General features: G+C 35.8%; 1 protein-coding gene across 1 annotated transcript; it reads right to left on the reverse strand.

Moving 5' to 3' along the window:
- Positions 1-3701: 3701 nt before the first annotated feature.
- Positions 3702-7255, reverse strand: LOC113355788 (heme oxygenase 1, chloroplastic-like). The gene is made up of 4 exons (XM_026598735.1): positions 6664-7255; positions 4498-4721; positions 4201-4308; positions 3702-4062 (listed from the first exon to the last, which is right to left on the reverse strand). The coding sequence occupies exons 1-4, from the start codon at positions 7121-7123 to the stop codon at positions 3970-3972; spliced, it is 885 nt and encodes a 294-aa protein (XP_026454520.1). The 5' UTR covers positions 7124-7255; the 3' UTR covers positions 3702-3969.
- Between the last annotated feature and the right edge of the window lie 6683 nt (positions 7256-13938).

Raw genomic sequence — 13938 nt, forward strand, 5'->3', positions numbered from 1 at the left:
AGAAACCATGCAGTTGAGAAGATACCTATAGGAATTTCAAATGTAGAAGTTGTTGTGGGATTAATACCAATTGATATAGCTTGTTTGATCATCACCTAAATATCAGCTAGAGACGGTTCATGTTTCTTGTTTATCTTAGCTGAGATACGTGCTGTAGTGAATCTTGTTGGTGTATTTGTATTGAAGTTCCTCCTTTTTTCACGCATGTTTCTGGATGTTGGTGATGTGCAGTTGTTCACAGTATGTCCAAACTCCTTGCAGTAGTTACATTGATACGGAGACACGACTTGTGATATTGATGAGTTTTTCTGGAGATTATAGTTTGGTCCATCAAACTTGGTGGTGATAGGTTGAGAGTCTTCTCAAGACAAGAGTAGATGAAAAGGATATTACGGGTAGAAAAAAGATCAAGGATACGAGAGGTTGGATCTATTGGTTGTTTGCAGCGGAAGGTTGGATCTTGTTTGGCTCTGATGCCATGAAAAGAGTAGTCATGGAATCGAGATTTCTACGTGTTAATGGTGTATCAATTACAATGAAGCACTGCTTCTTATATACAGGCTCTATGATACTAAAATGGGAAACAAGTATATTACAGAATATGAAGAAAACTAAGAAACTAATATATACTGAATATCATCAGTATACCCTAGAGTAAATGTGCAAATATATGCACATTACTCTAGAATGACAACATGATTCTTAACACTGACCATGTTTTTTACTTTGCTGTGGCGACTATGGGCATCAGTCTGTCAGAGCCGGCTATTAAGCTTGAGGGGGTCTAAAAACGATGTTTACAAATTATGAGAATTAAATTATAAGAATTTATAAACTGTGGACTAAATTCTAAATATTAGAGGATAATATAAAAAATTTAAAAACCCAGGGGCTAAATCTGGATTTTAAAACTTTTGAGAGGCTAGAGCCAGGGTTAGCCAACCCTCAGAAGTCAGCTCTGCCCCTGGCTATTGGGCCTGTGGCGCCAGCAACTACTCCAGTTGTTCTTTTTCGTGCAGCTTATGCCACGATAGTTTTCTACACTCACTAGGGAAGGAATTTTCAGTATTTCTTTTTCCTTCTCGTGAGCTTCAAATTGGTGGTGAAAGCCCATGTCTTAATATTATTTTAGCTTCTGGTTGTGAAAACCATATCTTAATAATGTCGGATATTCATAGGCATCTGCCACATTTCCCACATAATTTCGCTCTCATTTATATGTTGAAGACCAAAACTTATGAAGAAATAGCCTTCAAATGGTATATGCTGTTAAGACAACCAGTTGTGTCTCATAAAATGCAAATATCTTGGAACAACCTAAGACCACAATAATAAACAACTTCCTTCGGTGTATCAGAAAAACCTCTGAAACATGACCACATGGCTTATCTTGCTAGGTCCATCAGCTGTGTCCTCCTTTATAGACTCAGGAAAGTAGATGATTAGCAGAAACAAAAGAATGAAGTTCGAATGCATCTAGATGTAAATAAGCAATGGAATTCTCTCAAAAGTCGACACCATACATTCATTCCATAATAGCAAGAATAGATTTTATATGCAGGGAATATAAACATGGCTTACAACAACGAAATGGTGATTAAAGTTGCTCGAGCTGAAGAGATGACGAAGTACTTCTCTCGGTTATCTTAAAGATATTTACATAACTGATATAGTTTGCAATATCTTTACGGCAAGAGCGAAGAACGAAACTCATATTTTTGAGATGGTCATAAATATATTACCGTGTAAATTGATAATATCACAAATTTGGTAGGTAGTTTGCACACCGTCTTACGATTTCCAGGCAACTGGTGGTCGTTTTGTGAATGCTTATGTGTTCATTAGTAAACAAAAGGATTTGCAGTAGACCGTTACAAGCTAATCTTAAATATTAACAAATAGTCCCACATTGGACCAAGAGATTCCAAGGATCTTCAGTATATGCAATTAGGATTGCCTTATGAATCGCCAATCAGTCGTGGTTTGGATGCCCACCTAATAGTCCGACATGGGCTATCAGCCAAACAAACCAAAGAGAAAATTTGCTGTCCCCAAATGAACTCGGGCCTCCCCCATTACTGGTTGGTTTTTGTTCCATTTTAAAACCAAATCGGAACTCCGGCCTCTCCAGCAAGTTCTTTCTGGTTAGAACTACATAAAAACCAGCTGAACTAGGAAGTTGGAGTTTTTTTTTCCGGGAGATGGGACTTGACATCAAGTTGTGATTGAAAATCATGTCTCAATTTTGGTTTTTGGGAGCCTGGGACTAGGCTTCAAGTTGGATGTGAAAAGACAGAGAGCTTGGCAGGCTTAACTGGAATGGAAACAATGACAGCTTTTTTTTTAATTGAAAGAGAAGATATTATTAGAAAGAAGAATATACAGAAAAGCTACCAGTAGTAGCTGAAAAAAGAAAAAGTATTGAACCTGCAAAGTTCAGATGATCAAACAAAGAAGATCACACAAAAATTTCTTCCCAGTTGTTATGAACTAAACCCGCAAAGTTCAGATGAACCCTTTTGCCTGCTGCTGCAGTCCAACTAAGCACCAATGATCAAATCTAAATCTGTTTTGAAGGTGTAGTCTTTCTCAAAGGTTCTACAATTGCGTTCTCGCCAAATCACCCAGATGATTGCAGCTGGGATTAAACCCCAAACCAGGTTACCAGAACTGGAGAACAACTTGTGGTTCCATCCATTAGCTAAAGAATACAGTGAGTTTGGAAAAACCCAAGTCCAACTGCCGCCAGGGAAAAGAGAGTACCAAATCTTCTGTGCAATTTTGCGGAGGATAAACAAATGTTCCTGGGACTCTTCAGTATTGCCGCATAATATGCATGAATTATAGAGCATCATTCCCTTGTTGTTCAAAGTATCAATCGTATTTAACTTCCCATGAATAAGACACCAAACTAGAAACTTAACCTTTGGTGGTATTTCAGCTTTCCAGATGAAAGATGCCGGAAATTCATCTAAACCATCAGTTGCTATCAACTTAGAATAGAGAGATTTTACAGTGAAAATACCTGAGTTGTGAGGAATCCAACGTCTTGTATCCGGTAGAGAATCAAGCACCGGCGGAGTATCACCAATTACCAGCAGTAAGAAGCAAAATCTATGGTTTCGCTGTTTGATAAAGTTCTTTTGAAATCAAACACCCAGCTGCCATCTGAAGTAATCATATTAGCAACTTTGAGGTGCTTGTTTCTGCAGATTTTGTACAAACCTGGGAAAGAATGATAAACAAGAGAATTTGGGGAGAGGTCATAGATCTCAAGGAAGGAAGAGTCGTTCATAACTTCCTGTGTATCTAAGAGTATGGGTTGTTTGCCTTTTTGTGGCTCCCTGCATTTGCCTTCCTCTTGGACTCGCTTAGGCGTTCTTTTCCTTGTTCTTTTTTCTTTTTCATGATCAATGAATTTTAACCTTGCAAGTCGAAAAGAAAAAGTTGGATGTGAAAACCATATCTCAGTACAGTCAGGTTTTCACAGCCAACTGCCGGATATTGCCACAGGAGATGTTAAATCTCAGGATTTCTCTTTCATTTTTGTATGCTGCAAGTAGCAAACATGATCACATGCTATATATTGCTAGGTCTATCAGCTGTATCCTCCATGAATCAGTGTGTCTTCTCCATGTCTCCTCTGCAGCTCACTTGTGAAAGATCAAATGACTGATCTTGTTGTGTAAATGCTCCCCATTACATAAAGAAACATTCTCATTATAAATTCAGGAAACTAAAGTTGATAAAAAGAAACAAAGGAATGAAAATAAGCAATGAAATTCTTTCAAAAGTCTACACCAATATCCATTCAATAATAACAAGAACAGATTATTATTGCAGGAAATATAAACATGGCTACAGAAAAGCAGACGAAATGGTGATTAAAGTAGCTTGAGCTGAAAAGATGAAGTACTTGGTTCAGTTGTTTTAAAGATATTTACAGAACTGATATAGTTTGCAATATCTTTACGTTAATATCAATCGCAAGAGCTCCCCTGAGTACTTGAATGATTTTTCAGTTTCCTCCAAACAGTGATTTTTCTCTTCTCTAGACCAGCTCTGCGAAAAAATAATACCATATCAGACTATCAAAGAATTTTAGAAGATATCAATGGTACCTTGTGGACTTTCAATAACGAACACATGGATCAGGAAGAGATTAATGGGAGAATAGGAAAGCTCAATTCTGAAACTTACTTCAGCAACTACGTTGAGTTTATCTCTCACATTCTGCAGCAGTTGCTTAAGGTCACCATCCCATTTATAGAATTCCAGCTCCTTCTTTTCCAGTATCATCTCAGCCACCTGAAAAGGAGACGCAACAAAGATTATGTAAAGTCTAACTACGACATGTTAAGATAGTTAAGGAAATAAGTTGTGATAATAATGTATCATGTACTAAAACTTAGACTCTCCCAAGTAATAAGCAGTTCTCGTGAGTACATGATTAGTACCATAGTTAACGACTCCAACCTGAAAAATAATGTCAATTACCTTTTTACCAATCATCCGACCCCCTGCAGTGTGAGCAAAGTATACATTGTAGAAATGACAGAGGAAGGCTTGAGGATCCTTCACAGATAAGTCTTCAAGGTACTGAGAATAAGATAGGCCAGAATTTGAGGGTTCTGGAATAGCATGGCCTCTCTCTTTAAACCACTCCAAATCTTTAGCCAATGCTCCTGCCCTTTCCAATCCTGTATTTCTGAACTCAGCATCTGCAACCAGAGATTATCAAGATCAGATCGACATGTAAACCAACTATAACGGAACAAATCGTAAGTCTGCACAATATCAGCCCTCATGGGAGACTTCAAAGCACGCATGAAAAACAGTCACTCTTACACATCCAAAGCTTTAAACTGTACTTTTTCGGACTCGTAGTTAGTTAAACCTCAAAAACCTGCTGTGAATCTGTAACAACAGTCACAGACTTTCAAAATATCCTATTCTGCAATAACTATTACATCAAATCCACTACGTACTGGTAAACCTTAATGACACAGTTAGTGGGTTATGGTACTATTTTCCACAACTCAATATATGCCCAATATTTCTTACATTGAAATTTCGAAAACATTTCTTTGATTGCCTATGCTGGAAAATTCTAAAAATGGGATCTCCCTGCAAGAGTCTTCAAATAATCTAGGGCACAGATAGGTTACTTTATTCATCAGTATCTAGTGATCCACATTAGAGTAAGAAATCCAGCAAGGGTTATGACTTCATAACAGCTTTGACATATGGGAGTTCAACGTGCAGGATCAAGAGTGATCATACCAAATGAAAAAAAGAAGAAGATGTGTGGCATATCTATTTACAAATGCTTTACCCAATTAGGTTCTAGCTGAAGGTCATTATAATTCTGATTTTAATTGTTTCCAGAACTGTTGTTAGTATCCTTTACTGGTTATGACAGCAATTTAAGCGATAGGGAAATTTTATCTTCAGAGAAGGTCATTTAGTCCTCGCACAATTGAATGAACTTTTTTTCCTCATGAAACACCATATGTGCACTACACGAAAATAAGCTGTTCTCAAAAATACATCCAAAAGGCACCAAATCTAGAAGTCTTAAGAAGACGAAACTTCCTTCGTAATTAAGGTTCAAGTAGGCTAAGTTGACTAGCTATTGTTAGTACTCCCAGTCGTTCGATATCATTAATAACTAAGGAAGAATAACTGAACAAAGACAGAATAACTGAACAAAATAAAGTTCAGCGAAATTAGATGAAATAAGATGAAGAAATGAAGTTATACTATGTATAAGTCAATACACCAGATGTTCCAAGAAGCTACTACCTGTCTACGTATTCAGAAACAAATAGAACTGATGCAGAAAATAAAATGAAGACTCAAAGGAAAACTCCATGTGAATGGTAACATGATATACAAATAATCCTGCACATTGTAGAATTCGAACCCCACCACATAAAGAAGATCAGCTAAACATGTGGCATGCTGACACAGCTCATAAATGTACAAACATCACAGTAATCTATTAGGTTTCCTAGAAAGTTCAGGTTAATTAGGCACATAATGGATAGGTCTTTCTGTATCTCACATGAGTGAACACCATTACCTTGTTTAGGAGTGTTTTAGGTTCTCAACATTAACTACTTACATTCTACCGTGCTAGGTGGAAAATCTGCACAATTCCAAAGAGAAAAACGCCTTAACTTATGGGAGTTATGCTAATATTTGACGCTAATTTGCATTCTGGCACAAGCCAACAGAGCAGTGAACCTTAGCAGTCCTCTCCTCCACATGACCGACATTATTTTATGCTCATTTCGTCTTATATTTTAAAGGTGCAAGGCAGACTACAATTAACTGTAGCATGCTCGTGAACAAAATACAGGCCTATTTCTAAATGTACACAAGAGTAGCTACTACATAACCAATTGCAAAATATCAAAAAAACAGTGTATGTCACACAAGAGGCATGCTGCTTTGGATAACCACAAAACCAAATTCAATCACAATTACAATATATCACAACTATCAAATTTCAAACAAATTGCTTTATAATCACTGAACCTCAATAGTTCTTCGCAAAATCTATAGAAAAACTCATCCTTTATAAACAATAAACAACCCCTAATTCTAATAAACACAAATTAACAACAGATAGCAGTAAAAAAAAGTTTAACAACTTACATGAAGGAACAGCAGCTTTATCAACAATACTCTCAAGAGTATCATAAACACACTTGCTATCAACCAGAAATTGAATATACCCATCAATAGAAGGTTCCCATCTCCCCAGAGGCTGTGCTTGAGATTCTTTCTCACCTTCTTTAGCTTGATCTTTTGTATGTAATTTCATAGCTACAAATCTCATTTCTTCCACAAACCCTTTCCCTTCACCAGGATACCTCTTCTTCTGTTTCTCAGCAGCAGCAGTTGCTGTAATTACAGATGTTCTCAAACCCCCTTCTCCTCTCCTCTGAACAAGACAACAATTCCTATTCCCCCATAACTTGTTTTGGAAACTTGGGTTCCTCAAATTCAAGGAAATTGAATTGGATTGAATTTGATGAATCATTCTTGGTGTTTTGATGATTGTATTGTTGGTTGAACAGAGATTCGATTGTGATAATGGTGTTGTAATAGCCATGATTATACAAGAAATTCAACAGAGATTCTAGAGAGATTAGAGTAAAATTGAGAGACAGAGAAGAACAAGTTATGGTGTTCAGGGTTCAGAGGTAGGAATGGGTTGCCTTCACTCTGCTTCTTTCTATCCTCTTCTGAAGTAGGGATTATTTCTAAGGAAGACTCTTGTGCTTGAGATTATGTTCGGTATGAAGCTGTTTTGTTACAGCTACCTTTACAGCGTCTAGGTGGCTTTATTTTATTGCTTAAAAAGAAAGCGGGCCTACTAGGAAAGGATTTCGAGACGATCGTGTGGTGTTGGCTAAGCGATGCATCGTTTTTGTGGTTGTGTACTTGTTCACAGTTAAGCCGATTGTCTGACGTATCAGAATTGTTTACACTGTTTGTCCGTGTCTCTTATTTTATTTTTTAAGCCATTCTACATTTAATTTAATCTGTCTTTTTTTTTTTTTTTTTGGCCACCGAGTCCGATATGTTGGTATTGTCTCTGCTGCAAGAGGTACTAGGAGTGGCGTATAGCAAACTGCGGCAGAAGCGATTCATATCTTCTTCTTCTATCCATGGAGCCGGCGAGATGGCGTTGTTGACATTACCGGGGAGGCTGCTCAAAAGTCGATGCTTCTTATCTATCTATGGAAAGTGCGAAAGTTCTGGATGTAGATACCGAGAAAACGGGGGAATGAAGCAGTCTCTTTTGGGTGATTTATGGTGGGCCCACGTCAGTTATTCTCCTAGTGTTCTGTGAGTACTTACCCAAGATGGGTTTCCTGTGCAGCCACACACTTATCTGAGCCGAGGCACATGTTTACATGCTTGCCACGTTGTCTAAAGACTTCGATCTCTGATGCACGAATCTTTAAGCTTTTCTGGATTAACATTCTCATTGAACCCAAGGATCGGCCGTAGTAGAATAGTAACGATCTAACAAAAGTACTGGTACCTAATTATTCTATCTTAAATCAAAACTGTTATCTCAAGCGGGTAGGATTGTTTTGATTAAATCTATTCTTCAATCTTACCCAATTTATCAAATGCAAGTTCTTGTTCCGTCAAAAGATACTCTTGATCAACTCGACCGGATTCAGAGAAATTTCTGGTGGAAAAAAATGGGCAGAAAAGAAAATGAGGATTTATAAAAGCTTGGAAAACTATATGCAAGCCCATTTCCCAGGGTGGTTTAGGAATTAAAAACCCACATCATTTCAATATAGCTCTTCTCACTAAACTGGCCAGTAGATTGGTAACCGAACAAGACCAATTATGGGTCAGACTCCTAAAAGCAAAATACTTCTCAAACTCGCACCCACTAGAAGGCTCCAGAACATCGAATTTGTCTTGGATTTGGACCAACATACAAAAAGGTTTAGAGCTAATAAAAAGAAATTTTGTTTGGCAAGTCAAAAACGGAGCGTCGGTAAAAATTTGGGAAGACAGATGGATTCCTAACGCGGATATAGTCCATAAAGTCCCCAACTCTCAAGATCAGACACCAACCAGAGTTCAAGAGCTAATAACAGATCAGAATAAGTGGGATCAAGAAAAGCTAAACCAATATTTTTATCCAGAAGATAGGGAAAAAATTCAAGCTATAAATCCAAGGAAGAAAGAGCAAAGCATCATTAGATGGAGGAATCATCACTCAGGAAAATTCACGGCCAAGAATATTTATAACTTTCTAGCCAATCAGGATCAAGACAATAACGACAGCGTATATTTCCTCTGGAATAAGATTTGGAGAATTCAAGCAATTCCAAGAATAAGACTTTTACATCTGGAAACTATCACAAAAAGTACTTCCAACATGTGCTAGACTAGGTGCTCATAATCCAGATATCGACTCGATGTGCCAGTTATGTAACAATCAAGTGCAAGAAACAGAATCTCATCTCTTCTGCGAGTGTCCGTTTGCAAGAGCAGTTTGGTTTGGCCTCTCTCTCAATAATATAATCTCAAGTTACAATTCTACGCCAATTTTTTCCCGGATTAAATGGTGGATTACAGAAACTAACTGGAGTCGTCTTCAAGTAAAAATATCCACCATATTCTGGTTCATCTGGAAATATAGATGCTCGGTAGTCTTTGAGAAAATAAACCCAGACCCAATCAACTTAATATGGAAAATCAATAGTTTCTTACAATCCTCCTCGTCAAATACCCTTCAAAGTGATATGAAAACTCAAAAGAAAATCTCAGCCAATTACTCTTGGTCCAACCTAAACTCAGATTGTATAATTTTCATTGATGTTTCCTTTAAGAAAGAGGATTTGTCGATGGGATATGCTTAATTTCATTTTATATTCAGCAGATGAAGAGACTTTCATGCACCTATCGGCGGGTTCGGAGTGGGCTACGTCAGCTTTCCACGCATAAGCAAAAGCTTTACTAAAGGCAGTTACGTGGTTAAAAGAAAATATTTTATCAAGCGTTTTCATAGTAACTGACTGCAAAGCGCTGGCAGACAATATAAACAAGGTAATCTCAAATTCTTCGTGGACAGCGGAAAACACCTTGCAAGAAATAAGGTTAATCTTGAGCGATCTACCTCAAGCTAAAGTGAAATATATTAAGAGGAAGAATAACTCAGTAGCGAACTACATTGCCAAGGAGGCAAGGATTAAAAAGCTACAGTACATGTCGGATAGCCTGCACCAGAAAGTTCATACACCTAGCATAGATTCTAATGTTTTTGATAAAAATGATTTTGTAAATCTTTTGTACTATATTTGTTGGTTAATATTTTCCTATTAGAAAAAAGAAAAGAAAGAAAAATACTACCTCCGTTTCAAAAAGACAAGTTTGTTTCATTTACAAATTACACGTAAATAAGCTTATATTTTTAAGACACGGTAGAAAATTAGTAAGGGATGTGTTGCACGAACTTGTAAAAGTACGAATCAATGGATACTAGATTTTCAAATTATCAAAATATTTTTTTTCTAAATAAATTTCATGGCAAGAGATGAACTCGAATTGTAAGGGCAGTGACTATAGAACATAATATTCCTTTTACTTGGTGTGGATTAGAAATATGAATCATCTGGGCGCCGACAGACACTTGGTATAGTGCAAATTATAAGTGTAAATCACTTAGAAGCCCATAGAAAAAACGCCTTCCAGAAGCATACGACACTTTATTTGTCATACAGTGAAGACTTTTGAGCTTTGAGCTCTATCGAAGTAAAACTTGAATAAAATTAGGGGTTTGGGAGTACTACTATTTTCTCAGTGTAAGTAGAATTTATAAGCAAAAACATGTTAATATCAATGGGATTGCGGGAAACATTAATACACCCTCCATCCCTATTATATAGGCGGAATATTGGATTTTTTTAGTCCCATAAAAATATGCGGAATTTTAATTCCAAGATACTTTTTGACATATATACCCTTATTTATGTTGTATGGAGATTGTATTGAGATTAAGACAAAGGGTAAAACAGAAAAAACATGGAAGTTTATAAAAGACCATATAATTCCTTAATCTAAGAGATTTCATCTTCTCCACCTATGTATTAGGGACTAAATTAAGCTCTCTCAGAACTCAATTAAAGCATACTCGTTTTTCCCAACCAACAATATAATCTATTCAGATGTTTTTGTCGATCTTTTTATCAATCAGGGTTTATCCGGTTCAAATTATTACAAATTGAATTAATTTATTTGGATTAATACTTATATAATAATGTATTTTTATTGGTTTTAAATTTTGGTATTTGAGGAATAACTAATTAAAAGGCTTAATGCGATCACTAACAAGTTGATTATTTTTATAGAGAGAGCCAAGATAATGTAGAGAAATAAAAAAAAAAAACTATAGAGAAAGCCAAAACAATTTTTGAGAAACTAATTATGGTCAAACAATGTCAAATTTTGGTCAATATGGGTGGAAATAAAAATTCAGACAAAAACCATCATCTTCGATATTGGAATCAAAATTTTCAATTGTTCTTTACTTTCTCAACTTTAGCATAGGATTATAATTTTTCCAAGTTTACTAATTCATCATAAACACCAGCAAATGGTAGCTTAAAAATTGTATAGGTGAGAAATAACTTTAAGGCCAAGCACATTTGTAAGCGATTTCACTTCGCTATAGCTTAACTGTAGTGAATCCAACTAATGTGGTATTCCGTATCGCTTTAATGTAGTGAAATCCATTAGTTACTCTAAAAAGTTGATCAGATCTGATGTTGGCTTTATCAGTTTCCGTTGAAAAACTCACCTTACGGAAACTCAGTTTATGTTTTCAGGTAAAACATATACTTACTTTTCGTTGAAAATTGCATGGAAATTCAGTTTTCGTTTCATAAATAATATTTGTTTGGCCTTTTTATTTTGTTACACTCCTCTCACACCTGATCGTAACCATTCATCATTCTCAATGACTCTATTTTCTCTACCGTTGGATCCCAACAGATATTTTTTCCAAAATTTGTCAAAAATGTCTATAAATACAAACTTATTGTTCCACTCAAATCTCTCAAATTATCTTCTTAAATTTAAAAGTTTCTTTATTTTTTCTTGTTCGTCTCTTATGTTTGTAAACTACAACGTCGTAATCTCAAACGGAGAAATCTAAACTGAGAAAGAGATTCACTGTTCTGAAAGACAAGGATATTGTTACTATGTATTGTGCTCTAGAGAATGAAGGGAGTTGTCCGGATAAGAATAAATTTTATGAAAAACTTTTCGAAAGATTTGTACAAGCTTGTGGTGGAAATCCATATTATCGTACCGTACAAGTAATTTGTATTAGGTTTAGCACAATCAAGACATAAGTGGATAAATTTTTCCGAATGTGTTGCAAGATTTAATGCAAATAATCGGGACTTGGATTCTAATAACCGGTAATGTTATTTAAACATGTTAACAACACTTGTTATATTTTTTTGTTTGTAAAATAATCAAAGTATCGTATGCTTCGTTTACATTGACGTACGTTATAATGGCGAGAACATAATATTACAATATATACAAAAAAACCTTTACTCGTAATGATGAATTTGAGATGCTTAAAGATATTACAAATGTAGTACATGATGAAGATGAAGATATGGATCATGATGCGTTTCCTTTGTTAAGTAAATATCCTAGTAATACCCCAAAAATGTTTTCTAGTCAATCCCAACTGCTTAAAATCCATCTTCAAGCCGATTTGCTGAAACTCCAATTGAAAATCAATTTCTAAACCCTTTTATGTCCCTTACGGTATCACTTTTCAACAAATATACCCTCCAAGTACAACCAAACTACAATACATGGATCGTGTTTGGTGGATTTAGCATTGATAATACCGGACTTGATAAACACAAGCCAAAAGGTTTCCTTAGAAAGAATACATCCAGTAAAAATGCCCATCAACTAAGAACACCCGCTACACCCTCATAGCAAGGTTCCAAAATGAGTAATGCATGCACTAATGTTGTTGATTATCTAAAAGAATCTCGACTGACAATCGCACCTCATCACCAATGATAAAATAAAATTATGAAAAGGTTGCTAGAGACAACACAATAACAAATTGCACATATTCAAGACACGGATGAAAGGAAAATAATGCAAATGGATCTCAGTATGTTGGCTCTAAATGAAAGACTATACTTTGATCTAAGACAAAAAGTCATTTTGGCTGAGCATATTGGTAGGCATGAACCTCCCCTATCATCATCTTCATTACAAGAAAACCCGTAACAGTTCTAATTAAAAGTTTGTTAGTTTTCATTATTGAGGTTAAATTTGAATTTTTAAATAGGTTAGTTTTATTCTTTTTATTTAAGTAATGTTGTGCTTCTGTTTCCGTTTTTATTTGAGAAATGAAGATAACATTACAAATTTAAGCTAAAATTGAACAAATACAAAATGTATTATTATGCAAATGCGAGCTAGAAAATAAAAGCCCGGTTCGCTTCACATCACCCAATCTATTGCTAAGGAAGACATGCAGAATAATCTATTCGGTGAATGAATCCGTGCCTAAAAATTCGACTGTCCGGAAGGGTCCATCATGTTTCGAACACTTTAAAGGGATGTTGGTCTATTTGTGTAACATTACTCAGCGAATCAAAACGTTGGACAATGATCATTTCCATCCATCCACCGACAAACACATCAGTTATCTTCACAATTTCGGTTCGCCTAGTGGAAACTCTCATTGAAAATATCTCATCTATCATTATTCCCCTCAAATCCTTTTCAAGATCATAGGAGATCACTCCTATGAAATTAGTTTGACCAACAGTTATATCAATTATGGTACCATCCAATCTTACTTCTCTGGCCCTAAGAGATCCCATGTCAACCATAGCCAACAAAAACCGAGATGTAAGTGGTCTCCATGGATTCTCATACAGTGGACTCAATTATTCCATTTCATCTATACACATGTTAGTTAGTCTTGTAATAGATGGCCTTACCCCAGCTGCCAAGACAAATGTTTCTATCTTATCTTCCAGTCGTCCTTTGAAAGCCATATTGGATCCCCTATTGCTACAAGTTGCAGCTACAAGAAAGTTTGCTAGGCAATGTCCTTTTTGAGAGATTTTTTCTATCTCCACACCATCGATATACACGGTACTCATTACTCGGTTTCTCACTTGACGCCCATTGGGTAAAAATCTCCATCCATGCTTAAGTTAGTTAAACTATGATATATATTCTTTATATATATATATTAAAAAAATATTTTATAAAAACAGATTATGTCAACCCGATAATGTGGTCATAATATCTTAATATATTTCTTGACTATAATACTATAACTTTAGTATAAAAATGCAATTTTTGTTGTTACACAAATAAATAAATAATGTCACATAG

Source organism: Papaver somniferum, chromosome 3 (genome assembly GCF_003573695.1).
Source record: "Papaver somniferum cultivar HN1 chromosome 3, ASM357369v1, whole genome shotgun sequence".
NCBI lineage: Eukaryota > Viridiplantae > Streptophyta > Magnoliopsida > Ranunculales > Papaveraceae > Papaver > Papaver somniferum.